This window comes from Sinocyclocheilus grahami, unplaced genomic scaffold (genome assembly GCF_001515645.1).
Source record: "Sinocyclocheilus grahami isolate Dianchi unplaced genomic scaffold, SAMN03320097.WGS_v1.1 scaffold336.1, whole genome shotgun sequence".
Lineage (NCBI taxonomy): Eukaryota > Metazoa > Chordata > Actinopteri > Cypriniformes > Cyprinidae > Sinocyclocheilus > Sinocyclocheilus grahami.
Window position 1 is genome coordinate 610802 of NW_015505515.1, and position 15159 is coordinate 625960.

The 15159-nt window shown below is 37.4% G+C and overlaps 3 protein-coding genes across 4 annotated transcripts in view; 2 read left to right on the top strand and 1 right to left on the bottom strand.

Moving 5' to 3' along the window:
• The first annotated feature begins 7319 nt into the window (after window positions 1–7319).
• Window positions 7320–10332, top strand: LOC107602828 (small nuclear ribonucleoprotein Sm D3-like). Of its 2 annotated transcripts, none has more exons than XM_016295420.1 (4): window positions 7320–7409; window positions 7673–7818; window positions 9800–9992; window positions 10155–10332. In XM_016295420.1, exons 2-4 carry the CDS (start codon window positions 7693–7695, stop codon window positions 10217–10219), a joined length of 384 nt encoding a protein of 127 aa, XP_016150906.1. In that variant the 5' UTR covers window positions 7320–7409; window positions 7673–7692; the 3' UTR covers window positions 10220–10332. The 2 variants fall into 2 exon arrangements, with proteins under 2 accessions (XP_016150906.1, XP_016150905.1); XM_016295419.1 differs by having other exon boundaries at window positions 7342–7438.
• Window positions 10333–10637: 305 nt separating this feature from the next.
• LOC107602829 (P2X purinoceptor 4-like) lies at window positions 10638–13738 on the top strand. The gene is made up of 12 exons (XM_016295422.1): window positions 10638–10937; window positions 11139–11286; window positions 11419–11490; window positions 11579–11651; window positions 11773–11869; window positions 11954–12034; window positions 12116–12257; window positions 12782–12918; window positions 12991–13084; window positions 13171–13236; window positions 13331–13438; window positions 13544–13738. Exons 1-12 carry the CDS (start codon window positions 10798–10800, stop codon window positions 13577–13579), a joined length of 1194 nt encoding a protein of 397 aa, XP_016150908.1. The 5' UTR covers window positions 10638–10797; the 3' UTR covers window positions 13580–13738.
• Window positions 13739–14127: 389 nt separating this feature from the next.
• The window catches only part of LOC107602831 (P2X purinoceptor 4-like), an 8752-nt gene continuing 7720 nt past the window's right edge, over window positions 14128–15159 (bottom strand). Inside the window, exon 13 of the mRNA XM_016295424.1 lies at window positions 14128–15012. Within this exon, the coding sequence (XP_016150910.1) occupies window positions 14458–15012 (555 nt within the window). The 3' untranslated portion in view covers window positions 14128–14457. The remainder of the gene's footprint in view (window positions 15013–15159) is intronic.

A 15159-nucleotide genomic window follows, 5' to 3' on the forward strand; every position in this document is an offset into this window, starting at 1 on the left:
TCAGATATTTCCATCTTTGTGGGGATAATTTATCCCTCATAACAGGGGGATAAATTGAGAATTTATCCCCGTTTTATAAATTTTATAAATTGAGAATTCAGGTAAACCGTGTGTGGTTTACCGCCAATTTGTCCCCAAAATATGGTTAGGCACACACACACTCACACACACAGGTATTCCTGTCGTTATGGTGACATGCCATAGGAGCAATGGGTTTTATATTGTACAAATATTCCATCCCCCTACACTAACCCTACTCTTACGAAAATAGTTTTTTCTCATAGAAAAAAAGGTCTCCCACAAGGACAAGGATTTCAGATATTTCCATCTTTGTGGGGATAATTTATCCCTCATAACAGGGAGATAAATTGAGAATTTATCCCCGTTTTATAAATTTTATAAATTGAGAATTCAGGTAAACCGTGTGTGGTTTACCTGAACCACACATACACGTACAAAATAGTGGTTATCGTCTAAGAAAAAATAATTAATTACATTTGGTTATCCCTGAATTGCAAACAAGTTCTTTAGAAACTATATCTATTGAATCTATGTCTATAGATATCTATAGATGCACCAAAAGATTCACTGATTAACCATTGAGTTAGATTAAATATTAGACAAATGTATTAAACTGAATGAGAAGACATGCAAATGAAAAGTTTGATAGTAAGAGCTTTATGAAAGGCAGTTACACTCTTAAAAATAAAGGTGCTTCACGATGCCATAGAAGAACCTTTTTGTCTAAATGGTTCCATAAAGAACCTTTAACATCTGAAGAACCTTTCTGTTTCACAAAAGGTTCTTTGTGGTGAAAGAAGGTTCTTCAGATTACAAAAAGGTAAGAAAGAGATGGTTCTTTAAAGAACCTTTGACTGAATGGTTCTTTGTGGAACCAAAAATGGTTCTTCTATGGCATCGCTGTGAAAAACCTTTTGAAGCATCTTTATTTTTAAGAGTGTACTGTGAATGAAACATTTATATAGATGAAACAATTATTTTGTGTAGTGAAAAGGATACATTGTGATTGTGTGTATTGTACTAAGACAATTTAAAATATGCTGAAATGTTTGAAAAACAGCACTTTTGATGATCTGTTGTGATATTAGTACTAAGAGTTTTGAAAATGTAACAGTTGCTTGTGAAAATAGTACCAAAGCGAATAAAAAAACGGCCATTTAAAATTTTGGACTGTAATATTTTTTAAAGAAATTAATATTAAATTGATCGAAAATGACCGTAAATACATTTATAATGTATCCTGAAAGAATCCTGAAAAAAAGTATTGTGGATTCCACAAAAATATTAATAGGCATTACAAATGTTTTTAACATAGTAATGTTTCTTAACCCTTGTGCACTGTTCGGGGTCTTTTGAGACCCCAAATGACATTTGCTGAAATAAAAAAATGTTTTCCCTTTATCTAAATGGCATGAGATTTTGTACGGTTGTCAACACTTCGTAGCTCTACAAAAAAAATATTTGAACTGGATTGATATCTGGTTCTATGTTAATGTGAAAAAAAGTCACACTTATGATGTTTGGGGTCTCTGGAGACCCCACATTGAAATGAATGGGGAAACGATAAAATCGATACCTTTACTTTTTAATTTGTCAAATAAAATCAATAAATAAAATAAATCCACCACAATGCAGACCACAAAATACATGAAAATGAAGTGGCAACCCTTCCACACGTTCACAATGGAGAACGTACTCGGTTACTAACGTAACCTCGGTTCCCTGAGATACGGGAACAAATGCTGTGTCTGCTAAGACGCTATGGGGAAAACTCCTTTTTCTATAATTCAGTGTAACTGCACGGCCATTGGATCGTGCAGTGAATTAAAAACGAATCAATGGCTCGGCAGCAGAGCTTATATGGCCAGAATGGGCAGGACCATCTGGCTGTATAAGCTGGCATATCGCCATAGGATCCTCAGGTTACTTCGACTGAAGCGACGACCGAGTCGTGCAGCTACATAGCATGGCTAGTTACGCAGTACTCATTTTCGTATCTCAGGGAATCAAGGTTACGTTAGTAACCGAGTACATTCCCTGTCGATACTTCACTCATACTGCGTCTGCTAAGACGCTATGGGGAACTAGTACAATCCCACTGTGCTATGCTAGAGAAACAACTCATGTTTGAAATTGCCTTAAGCACAACAAGGGGCCCAGAGGGACTAAGTAATTAGCAGGGAAGCCCTGCAGCTTTCAGAATCGTTCCAAGAAAACCTCCATACAGCCTCGGCACTCAGTGAGGGCCAAGAGTGTACAAGAAGGAAGGCAAAGCCTAAGCACTGGTTTGGCACGAATGAACCCATTATGCAAAAAGGATCCGGGCCTGTAAGGCCAAAACGTCCAGATTATATAACCTGGCAAATGTTGACGGCGAGGCCCAGCCGGCTGCCGCACAGATCTCATCCTCCGAAGGAGGAAGCGCCGATAGAGTTATAACCTGTGGTTTTTAGCGTCAGGGAACAAAGGTCAATGGATTGTAGCGGCTCAAAGAGAGGTCTCTTTAGAGCCCTCAACACCGTGGACAAATCCCATGTAGGGGCTGTGATGGGGCGAGGGGGATTAAGCCTCCTAGATCCCTTCAGAAAATTAACAACCAAATTGTTCTTGCCCACAGGTTGGCCAGCTATAGGAGCGTGATAGGCTGCTATGGCTGCTACATAGACCTTGAGCGTGGAAGTGGACCGGCCCTTGTCCAACAGCTCTTGCAGGAAGGACAATATCAGAGATATGTCACAGGAAGCTGGGTATTCGCAGCGGGTCGTGCACCAGGCGGAGAAGACCGACCACGCGTCTCGTAAACGGAGCTCTAGCTTGAGAGATTGTATTTAGTACGCTCTCTGGGAGGTTCGCAGGCTCCCATCGAGAGGCCAAAGATGCAGAGCCCAAAGCTCGGGCTGGGGGTGCCATATCGTTCTGTTCGCCTGAGAGAGGAGGTCCCGCCTCAGGGGAATGGGCCATAGAGCTGCTACCAACAGTTGGGACAGCTCTGCGAGCCAGTGATGGTTCCTCCAGAGCAGAGCTACTAACAGAACATTGTGCTCTTGTTCCCTGATTCGCCTGATTACCTGTGGGATCAGGGCGATCAGGGGAAAAGCGTAAAGTAGGAGGTTGGGCCAGTTGTGAGCCAATGCATCCATGTCCTTTGAGAAATAAGTTGGGCAATGAGAGTTGTCTTTTGAGGCAAAGAGGTCGACCTCTGCCTTGCCAAAGATCTCCCAGATTTTCTGAACCGTCTGCGGGTGGAGCATCCACTCTTCTGAGGGGACATTGCTCCGAGATAGCATATCCGCTCCTTGGTTCAATTTGCCCGGCACATGCATCACATGCATCTCAGTGAACGCAAGTTGATCTGGGCCCATTCCAAGAGGCGCTCTACTAGAACACAGAGGCGCTTCGAGGAGAGTCCTCCCTGGCGATTTATGTAGGACACTCCCCACCCTAAGTTGGAAGCGTCTGTTGAGACCACCTTCCTTCTGCAGACCATCCCAGGGGCACGCCCCGTTCCATCCACTGAGAGTCTTTCCAGGGGCCAGAGCTCCTCTGTCGAGCTATTGGTTAGTTTTTAATTCACTGTACGTACCAATGGCCGTGCAGTTACACTGCGATATTGAAAAATATTGCAGTTTTCCCCATAGCGTCTTAGCAGACGCAGTACGAGTGAAGTATCGATAGAGAACGATTACTCTCGCATAATTTGTCATAAATGGCAGTTACAATGCAGACAATACACAAAATCTGAAGGGGTGACACCACAGCACATCCACGATGGAGGAAAAACACACACAACCCCCACCCCACCCCCCCAACGCCCCTAAACCCATTAAACCCACTCGTAAGAAATGAAAAATTGACATGACATGAGTGGCTCTCTCTCACATAATTTGTCGAATAAAAATCAGCTACAACAAAGAACACACACAGAAATGATGGAGGGAAACCACAGGACATCCACGATGGAGAATAAATGCAAACACACACATACACTTACTAATACACACATATAACACCACATGCAGTTTTGACTGTAATCATGTCATAACTACAAAACAATGCTATTTCTGTACAAAAAAATGCTAAACTTTGGCAAAGAGTCATTTTATATTATTGCAATAATGATTTTGTAGTATCTTAACATTAATCTAATAAAAAAAAATTTGTGAAAAGATCTATACCCATGTGGAAATGGCAAAATGAGCCATTGAGTAAGGCTCTAGAGCCATCTGGTGGCTGTAGTTAAAATTTCATGTTTTCTTTATTTTAAAAGTGTTTGTTTTCAAATAGATTGAAACAATTTGGCATTAAACTATGGCACATTGGCCATGTTATCCTCATGAATTAAAATTAGAAATGTGGGTCTTTTATAAAGCGAATTTTACATTTAAAAAAACTGTTTTTATATAAAAACATATTAAAAATATTTTTTAAATCATTTATATAAACTTTTAAAATATAAATCCTCCAAAAACTGCACAACTGTAGAGAAAAAACCCCATTAATAAACGGAGTAAAAATACATTCGAAAATTTTTTAACAAATTCTGTAACAAAATTATATTTTGTTGCCTGGGGTCTCTGGAGACCCCAAACAGCATGAGTGTCACACCCAAACGAACAGTGCACACGGATTAAGCACCAAATCTGAAGTATCTGGTTACACTGAAGACTGGAGTAATGATGCTAAAAATTCAGCTTTGCATCACAGGAATAAATTACATTTTAAAATATATTCAAATAGAAAAAATATTTCACAATATTCCTGTTTTAACTGTATTTTTGATCAAATAAATCAAAAATCAACACAACCCCATCACATCCGACACAAAGTCTCTATCTTCACATGAATGGAAAAACATTATGTACACTCCTCCTCCACCTCTTACAGTGGCAGATTATATATGAGCTATAGATAAAAATATAAGTCTACATCACAATAATGATGAGTTACATATATATATATATAGCATTTCCCTTTCCTTTCTGTGTGAATATTTCATTCAGTGGCCAATGTAGCACCATAGTAATGCTTCGTGCGATGCTATAGCTCTAATGAAGACCATAGCCAGAGGTGACACATACTACCTGCTATTGGCCAGCAGCACTGGTTCCTGTTGGCAAAAATGCTACCCAGCCAACCACAGTGGATGCAAAAGGTGTTTTGAATGTTTGTTCGTTCAGAAGCTGTCAAGACTCAGCCGTCTTTGTAGATGAACAGAATATCCTCATCAGTTCCGTAGCTTCTTCTGGCCTCCTCGAAATTACTAAAGCTTGTGCAGCACACACCTGTCAATCAAAGATATGGGCATATATGTTAATGTGTAAGATTCTGTATTATCATTAGGAAAACTTTAGCCAAAAAAGAATATTTCCTGAAAATGTACTCACCCTTAGACCATCTGAGATGTACATGAGTTTGTTTCTTCAACAGAGTTGGAGAAATTGAGCATTACATCACTTTCTTATGAGTGTATCCTCTGCAGTGAATGGGTGCCGTCAGAATGAGAGTCTAAACAGCTGATAAAAACATAACAATAATCCACACGACTCCAGTCTGTTGAAAGTCAAAATGCCTTAATGATGGATTTGTTTCATACAAACACAAAGCTTTTTACTTAACAAAATGTTTATTTGTGGACTAGAGTATTACTCGTGGATTATTGTGATCTATTTAATCAGCTGTTTGTACTCTTATTCTGATGGCACCCATTCACTGCAGAGGATCCATTGATAAGCAAGTGATGTAATGCTAAACTTCTCCAAATCTATTCTGATGAAGAAACGAACAATCTACATCATGGATGGCCTGAGTAAATTTTTTAGCAAATTTTCCTTTGTGGTTGAACTATTTATTTAAAAATAAATAACCATAATAAACACTGTAATAAATAAGGCTGTTGGGTCTAAGATGTAAGTGGCCTCAAAAAGGTATTTGGAAATTAAAAAAAATAAAAATAAAATATTTTATTTGGATACTTCAAGTATCCATGTATTTTTGTTTAAATATTTGAATTAATATTTATTAATATTATTATTATGTATTTAACCATTTAAACCCTATGTGTGTGTTTTAAAAAAAAGTTTTGCATTAACAGTGTGCTTGTGCTGTCTTTAAGAATAATTCCAAAACTTCACAATACATACGGTCCGAGTAGGCGGGGTTGTTGTAGAAGATGCTGCCAGTTTTACGGTTAAATCCACACACCACCACAATCAGACAGGAAGCTGGTAATGTCACTGAGCAGCATTCACATTAACCCAAGCTGCACTATCAGGTTGTATTGAAGATAAATTCGTTTTGGTTGTGAATTGAGGTATATCAAACCATCATGTTGTATGTTATACATATAAAATCGAAAGAAAAAAAAACAGGTAAATGAGAGTGAATAACAACTTGGAAAAGTTATACACAAGCAGCATGAGGATAATATATGAACTGTTCATTTAAATTAAATATATCCGGGTTGAGTATTTTGTATATTAGAGAAGGGTCATGATTGATTATAATGCTAGTTAGTTTACAGTTTCTAGCCATCTAAGATCTTCCGTTTAAACGTAGTTTATCACAAACTCACCGTTCATGATGCAGTCGGTGTGTGTCTCTCTGTGTTGTTGTGTTTCAGTGATGTTTAATAGCAGGGCTTGATTCATGAAGATTGTCTGCTAGCGAGGTTAACATTAGCCGGGCAGCTGTTGCCCTCTTGTCCTCCACATAGGACTCGCTAAAATCTGTCCATCTTCAGCTCAATGAAAGCTGTTTACGGACTGTTAATGAAAAGCGGTGAAACAGCTACAAACACGACTTGTTTAGCCCACGCCTTGTGGTCATTTCCAGGGATGAACGCTTCACTTCCTCACTTCCTCTGTGTCAATCCAAACCACCGCGAGCGTCGGTCCACGGAACTGCGCCCTCTGCTGGCAAGACGAGAAATGACAGTAAAACTCCACCTCGATTCGACAAAAATAAAGAACTATTCTGTTTCTATATAAGTTTTAAATACATTTAATGGCATTTCCCCCTAAGATGAGTAAATACGAGTAATTTTATTTATATAAATTATTATAAATTATTAAATTTATTCTAATTCAACATAAATAAAAAAATCACAAAATGTGTGATTAAATTGGTTCATTCTATTGCTAGGTATTTAGGAATATTGTTTGATTTGCTATGCTTATAGGGCTTTTTACTAATGCCTAAATACCTAGTAATAGAAAGAGCTCATTTAATGACCAATTTACCCCAAAAATAGCACAACGTGGTTTTACCGTTTGAATGTTGTGTCATTCAGTCCGGTAGGTGGCAGTACGTGTCTCCAGTTGAATAAAATCCCGGAAATTCTATTGAACACCAAAGACAAAACTGTTTGTGGACGTTCGGCGCACGTTTGGGCGAGTTTTGATTCATTTCTCCGAGAAAGGTAAAACTGGGTCGTGTCTGTCTGTGTTTATTTGTAGATGTATTGTTAAATTATTACTTCTTGTTATGTGTGTGTTTTTTTTGCTTATGACAAACTTGCGTTAAGATCCGTCTGACCCATTCATTTCATTTAAACGGCTTCCATTAGTTTTCACCACCTCGGAAAGCAAAGCTGTAAAGTTATTTGTCCTCTGCCAAGTTTTCTGCGGCGTCTTATTTTCTCTCTCTCTTAAAGTTGACAGATAGCTTGTTAAGATGTCCATTGGAGTGCCCATCAAAGTTCTTCATGAAGCAGAGGGACACATAGTCACCTGTGAAACCAACACTGGGGAGGTTTACAGGGGCAAACTGATCGAGGCTGAGGACAACATGAACTGCCAGGTACTGAGATTTGTCCTGTGTGTTGCAAACTAACCTTTTGAAAGTCTCTTAATCATTTCCTTATAGAAACCTATTAATGTAATAAATATATATGCATGTGTGTGTATATGTATGCAATGGCGTAGCAAGGCTCTAACTTGGTTAACTTATTGTTGATTAACGTTACATGTATTCACAAGCTGTTTTATTTATGGTATAAATGCTTGGAAATAATATTTAACGTTTTCAAGTCCGTTCATCATTTGTAGCATGCAAGCTGCCACCCAATAATCGCAATAAGCTTTGTGCTTTTGTTACTTATATTAAAACACAAAGTGTCAGCCTTCTGTCAACCTTATAATAAAATACTACAAACAACAAGTGTGTTTTACGCACTTAAATTTGTAGTGAGATAACTATATTTGTCTCAGTTCAAGCAGCATGTGAATCAATTATATTTCCCTCTTTAATATTTGCAGCACAAAATAAACATGAATACATATTTGAATGCATGTTGAAAAAATCAGAACAATTAAAAAAAAAAAAAATGTTTCATGAAATCGATCAATTAGAGTTTCAACAAACATCAATAAGCCTACGTATTATTGCTGTTTTTCATGTTAAATGTGAAGAATGACAGGTTGGATGCCACAGACTTTATTTTATTTATTTTAATTTTTTTGGCGGAGTATAGGTGGAATTTTCACATTAACTTCACGCAATATAACATGATTTTATTATCGTAATTTTGACTTTATTCGTAAAATATTATGACGTTAATCTTATTTTTCAACTTGACACTAAAATGCAGCCATAGGCTATTTGTACTGCATGCAAACACAATCTTGGCACAGAAGCCCAAAAAATACAAATTAATTAATTAAATACTAAGGAGATATTTGAATTATTTATTACTGAACTAGTATTTTAGCCTACATAATGAAAGAGTTTTTGTTTTCGATTTGAATTATTTAGTTTCAAATTATTTAAGGCATTCTATTAGATATATTTATCATGTCTGTGAGGAGGCAAGTATTTGCTGAGTTTTGGTTCATCATTGTGAAGCGCTTCTGCTCAAGACCAAGACGACAGAAAGCGCATCCTGTTTGTTTTCCTTATTTTACAAAAGCACAGGTTTTTGTTGATATTGTTTGTAAGTGCACACAAATAAAAGTAGACCCTTTACAATTCCGAATAATATATTACTCTTACTTTTATGAGCAAAAATGACAAAGTTTCCACTCTTAAGAAAAAAATGCAAGTGCATGGTGTTTTATGTCTATAGATTTTATTTTAGGTAAGTCGTGTTGATTTGAGAAGGCAACATATGCTCAACTCAGTCTGCCGCTGGCCGCTTGGTCGTTACTTAAAAAAAAAAAAAAAAAACCAAAACTTAACTATTTTAATGGGAAGAGAGAGAGTAAAACGTCACGGTATCCAGCCGGACTCGGGCCAAGAATTCTCATAAGCTGTTGGACCAAGGACCGGCCCGTGCAAGGCTCTATTCGTTCCCTCATTTCAATTAAAGGTTCCCCCTCGGCTCGGCGGGCCTCAAACTGCCCGGGCCCATATGCATCTGCATACCCTGCATGCCCAGACGCTACGCCACTGGTTACACAGCCTTATTAGCTTTGATATTAGCTTATTTAAATTTGATAGAAGAGGATAGCACAATCCGCCTTATTTTTCAACGCGGATGTAAGCCATTTTCTGTGAATGTGCGAGACTTCCGGTTCATTAGCTGCAGTAGGAAAATAACAAGAAGAATAATGCAGTAAACAGTAAAACTGAGCAGTGCTTGTTGTGGCTGCGTGGTGTTATCAGTGTCATTGTGGGATGTGTCAACCTCATGATGACTCGGAAACTGATATGAAATCCTGTGGTCACTCATACTCTGGCATGTATGTATATGTTTGTTTGTAACAGGGTTTGTACAAAAGTACACCAGTCTTTTGAAAAGGTCTTTTTTTTTTTTCCCCTCTCTCTCTAAATTGTCCTCCAGATGGCAAACATCACAGTCACATACAGGGATGGCCGTGTATCTCAGCTGGAGCAGGTGTATATTCGTGGCAGTAAGATCAGGTTCCTCATCCTTCCCGACATGCTGAAAAATGCTCCTATGTTAAAGAGTATGAAGAACAAAAATCAGGCCGCTGGTGCAGGTCGAGGAAAAGCAGCTATTCTCAAAGCCCAAGGTATATACAGCCTCTGTACTCCAGTCCACACGTCTAATACCTAACGTGTTGTTTTTTTGTTTTTTTTTAGAGAATTAATGTGACATTAGTGATTTATATTGTTTTTATAAAGATGATATTAAAACAGCAATCAAACTAAAGTTTGCATTAATGTTTTCGCAGTGGCTGCCAGAGGCCGTGGACGGGGTGGACCAGGACGAGGGAACGTGTTCCAGAAGAGGCGCTAGTTTTATGTTGATTGTTTTTTTTTTTATTTTACCATCATTTTGGTCTGATGCATTTTATAATGTAAATTTTATGCTTTGGGAAATAAATGGGTGATTTTGCTATTTTTCCTGATTCTGTGAGTTTTTCTGGTGTTTTTTTATTTTATTTTACGTAGCATGTTTCTAGTTCTTTATATCAGCAGCCATACTAAATGAGCTGTCAAGTTTTAAGACGCTACAGTGAAACAAATGCAGTGAGAACACTAATGTATTTTCTTAAATAATTATAGCAACTGTGCTGTTGGTGATGACTGAGGGTGTTCAACCGCATGATTTACATGAGTTTCACACGGTTATAGATACTGGCTTGCAAATGTGAGGAGTGCAAATGTTACTGGGTACCTAACAGATGTTTAACCAAATATCCACAGGTGGCTGGCAGTGCATATCTTAATACTTTCATTAATCCTGCATGTTAAGAAATTACATTCAAAGCATATGTAAATTCTATTGAAAAGTATAGTAGATGTACTACAGGCTGACACAGAGTGTTCTGACCTTACATCAAGTACTGTGGTTTCATAGTGGACATTTCAGCAATGGGCTGTAAAAACTGCTGCAGTATTTGCCTCCAATGTCTCTTTGGTTATGAAACCAATGTAATGCTGGTTATTAATAACAAAGGTGTGGGAGCCCTCTTCAGACTGATCCAGTTTTTGATCATCGCCTATGTTGCTGTGTGAGTACATTTTTAAAACATTATACAGCATTTAATCTTTGTAAGAAATATTGATTGCATCTACATGTATTCATCTAATTTTTAAGACTCTTTGAATAAGAGTGTAATTAAAGTCTGAGGTAAAGGTATTTTAAAAAAGGCATTGCTCTTGAAATGTAATGCAGTCTTAGCCTAACTCCATATCTACATTGTACTGTTAAGATATGTCTGCTGGATTCAGCGCGCTTACCAGGACACAGACTCCGTGATCAGCTCGGTCAGCACAAAGGTGAAAGGAAACATTTTGACCAATACATCCATTGAGGGGGTTCATGTTTGGGACGTACCTGAATATGTTATCCCACCCCAGGTATCTATATTTGTTTGACAGGAACCCATTGCAATAGTTTCTCTGAGAGTTGTTTTGTGTGTCCATATGGCATATGCTTTTTGTAGAAATGAATTCCAGATTCAATCAGCCTTGTTTTTGTTTATTTGGTAGGGAGAAAAATCTTTCTTAGTGTTAACAAATGTGATTCAGACTCCAGGCCAGACACAGAGCAAGTGTCCTGAGGTACGATCCAACACTTCCATATGTTTTGTCCATTTTCACACAAGAAGAGAACGTTGCATGTTGAATTACAAATTATTCATTTTTACAGATTCCGAGTTTAGTCACGAAGTGTGAATCTGACAGTGATTGCATTGAGGGACACACTGAAGTCCATGGCAATGGTATGCATTTATGTTCTCTCAAAAGTACTGCATAATAATTCAGTGTTTCTGATGTAAGCTGATCAGAAACACTGAATGGCAAGTCAATGGCACAAAGTGAACTGTGTGTTCCTCCTCGCAGGTGTTCAGACTGGACATTGTGTGCAGTACTCTGATACGATTAAAACCTGTGAGGTGCAGGCATGGTGTCCGCTTGAAAATGACACCATCATTCCAAAGTGAGTGTCTTTAGCAAAAGTGGCCAAGTTTGATGACCTTTGCTCAATTGAAACTGAATATTAATGTAATCTGTGATTGTACAGACCTGCTCTTCTAGGTGCAGCAGAGCACTTCACAGTGCTCATCAAAAACAACATACAATATCCAAAGTTCAGTTTTAGAAAGTAAGTTCATGCATTTTAGTCTGCATTTGGAATTCATTGACTGGAATTGTGCTAGTGATTCTATTGTTTTGTTATTTCTAGGCGAAACCTTCTGCATCACATCAACTCCACATACTTAAAAAACTGCACGTTTGATCGTAAAACAGACCCACACTGTCCTATTTTTCGTCTGGGGCACATGGTAACTGAGGCAGGAGAGGACTTCAGCATCATGGCTCTTAAAGTCTGTATTTAATAAAGCTGTATATCTGTTTTACTTATTTATATACACAACTGTCAAAACTGTTTAAATAAATGAATACTTACGAAGCAAGGATGCATTAAATTGATCACAAGTGACAGCAAAGACATTTATCATGTTATAAAAGATTTTGGTTTCATTAATACAACAACACAACACTGATAATAATAAATGTTTCTTGCGCATCAAATCAGCATATTAGAATAATTTCTGATGGATCATGTGAAACTGAAAATTCAGCTTTGCCATCACAGGAATAAATTACATTTTAAAATATTTTAATACTGAAAATAGTTATTATAAATAGTAAAAATATAATTTACTGTATTTTTGATTAAATGAATGCAGCCATTGTGAGCATAAGAGACTTCTTTTAAAAACATTAAAAAAATGTACTGACCTTGAACTTTTGAAGTGTATTTAGATTAGTATTTTTACTTACATTTATATTTATAGAAGTACTATAAGTGAATTACTGTAGTTGACAGTGTGTTTTAATGTTGAAGGGTGGTATTATTGGGATTTTCATTGACTGGAATTGTGACTTGGACTTCCCAGAACGTTTCTGCATTCCCAAGTATTCTTTTAGCAGACTGGACAACAAAAATCCTGAAAATAACATTGCCCCTGGCTACAATTTCCGGTAAATGCAGTTCAACTGGTTTTGATTTTTGATTGTAAAGCTAGAGGGTAACAATTTTGTTCTTTCCCACAGATTTGCAAAATATTATAAAAACAATAAAAGCATTGAAACACGGACATTGATAAAGGCCTTTGGAATCCGCTTTGATGTCATTGTGTTTGGGATGGTTTGTTTACTAGTCTACTAGTAAAAAATAACAAGCATCTATTTATTCAATTTTCGTTATCATTTAATCTCTAATGGTCTCTGCAGGCTGGTAAATTCAATATTGTGCCCACTATTGTCAATCTTGGTGCCACTCTTGCCTTTCTTAGTTTGGTAAGCTCTGTTTTTTTTTTTTTTTTAAAGATACCTATTTGAGTAAAATGCCTTTGGCACAATCATTTTCATGTTGTTCCTGAACTTCTCCCAGGTGACTGCTATTTGTGACTGGGTTATGCTTACTTGTATGAAGGACCGTGACCAGTATGCCAAACGTAAATTTATTCACCTGAACCAAAACGGTGACAGTGTGCCACTGGTAAGTAAAAGTTAAAGCAATTTATTCTATATGTAAAAAAAAATTTTTTTTTAATTTTATGCAAAATTAGACTTATAAAAATTACATTATTTTATACTGTTATAGAGCTCCATGGAGACAACCTCATATGGGACTCCATGATGGAGTGAACTGGACACTTTCACCGCACTTAAAACCAGTAAAACTCAATGGCCCGGTTTCATAGACAGAGCTTAGCCTAAACCAGGATTAAGCCAGTGTTCAATTAGGACATTTAAGTAATTTTTATAAACATGCCTTAGAAAAAAGCATTACTGGTGTGCATCTTGAGACAAAACAAAGGCACTGGCATGTTTTAAGATCAGTCAGTGCACGTTTCTTTCAGTTGAAACAGCTCAGATTTACATTTTAGTCTAGGACTAGGCTTAAGCCTTGTCTGTGAAACCGGGGGTATATGTTCTTGTATATATCCAATATATACACTACTCTTCAAAAGTTTGGGGCTGGTAAGCTTGTTTAAAGAAATCTCTTCGTCACCATTGCTGCATTTATGTGATAATTTTTTAATAATTTATTTGATAAAATACAGTAAATATTACATTATAAAAGAACTGTACATTCTACTATACATTTCAAATGTAATTTATTCCTATGATGGCAAAGCTTTTTTTTTTTACCACAAATGTTTGAATGGTAATGTATACTAACTTTTGTTTATCCATCGCATTTGAATATGATATAATTTTATATTCATTACAGTTTGTGAGTGTATCAGTGTTTAAATCACACTTAAAATGATTAGTAAATCAGGTTGGCTGTACATGCTTGACCTCTTCATTTGTTTTATTAAGTTCAAAGGCATCTGTGTTAGTAAAAACATACTGACAGCATTTTTGTGGTTGATACATAATTTGGTTGCTTTGCAGGTTAAAATTGTAAAAATCACTCATCATATTCTGTATTTTTGATTGTGGTTTATATCATTCCCTTTTAGGCATTGTCATTGTGATTGAATGTCTAATCATAAACTGAATAAAGTCTTATCTATTGAAGTCTGTCTGAGACGGTACAGCCTGATAGAGCCTAAGGCCACTGTATTTCCCATCAGGGCTGGGGTATTCTACTCTTATCCTCCATATACAGCAACTGGGTATTACTGGAACAGCATCTCTAGGTGTGCTGTCACCAAAGCGCCATCTAATGAATTGAGCATAGGCCCCATGGCGCAGCTGAGCCTCCTCACGCAGCTCCGCTAGGGGATCCACATAGAACAAAGCGGTCTCCAGGACGGAGCGACTGACAACCAGTGTAGAAAAGAGCGGGGAGGAGGTTATGCAGCGTCCTTTCCGCGACCGACAGCATAGCTGCTCCTGCAAAGAGTCGGAAGGCCGGCAGCAGCCACACTGACACCAGGCCGGACACCCAGACTGTGGCATCTCCAGTAATGGCGTGTCAGTGCTTCGTCTGCTGCTGTGACTTCTGGGAAGGTTTTCATCCACTTTTAGCCCACCACTCTGGCTGTTCTGTAAAGTCTCACTTCTGCTTTGACCACACTGCAGAACACTCATCTGAGTCTTCATGCTCGCCAAATCATTCTGAAAGAGAACAGGGTTATTACAGTTTGCTAAAACAAAAAACATGAAAATTACATGATTTGAAATTATATAAAATGTTAACTGATATAAAACATAAAAAAAAAAAAAAAAAAAAAAAAAAAAGAAAAACCCCTTTTTTTTAACAAA

Excerpts from the sequence above, each read along its gene's own strand:
- LOC107602828 (XM_016295420.1), top strand. The coding sequence starts at position 7,693 with ATGTCCATTGGAGTGCCCATCAAAGTTCTTCATGAAGCAGAGGGACAC. Across the intron at positions 7,819-9,799 it reads AGGACAACATGAACTGCCAG|ATGGCAAACATCACAGTCAC; the intron begins GTACTGAGATTT and ends ATTGTCCTCCAG. Across the intron at positions 9,993-10,154 it reads AGCTATTCTCAAAGCCCAAG|TGGCTGCCAGAGGCCGTGGA; the intron begins GTATATACAGCC and ends ATGTTTTCGCAG.
- LOC107602829 (XM_016295422.1), top strand. The coding sequence starts at position 10,798 with ATGGGCTGTAAAAACTGCTGCAGTATTTGCCTCCAATGTCTCTTTGGT. Across the intron at positions 13,237-13,330 it reads CTCTTGCCTTTCTTAGTTTG|GTGACTGCTATTTGTGACTG; the intron begins GTAAGCTCTGTT and ends AACTTCTCCCAG. Across the intron at positions 13,439-13,543 it reads ACGGTGACAGTGTGCCACTG|AGCTCCATGGAGACAACCTC; the intron begins GTAAGTAAAAGT and ends ATACTGTTATAG.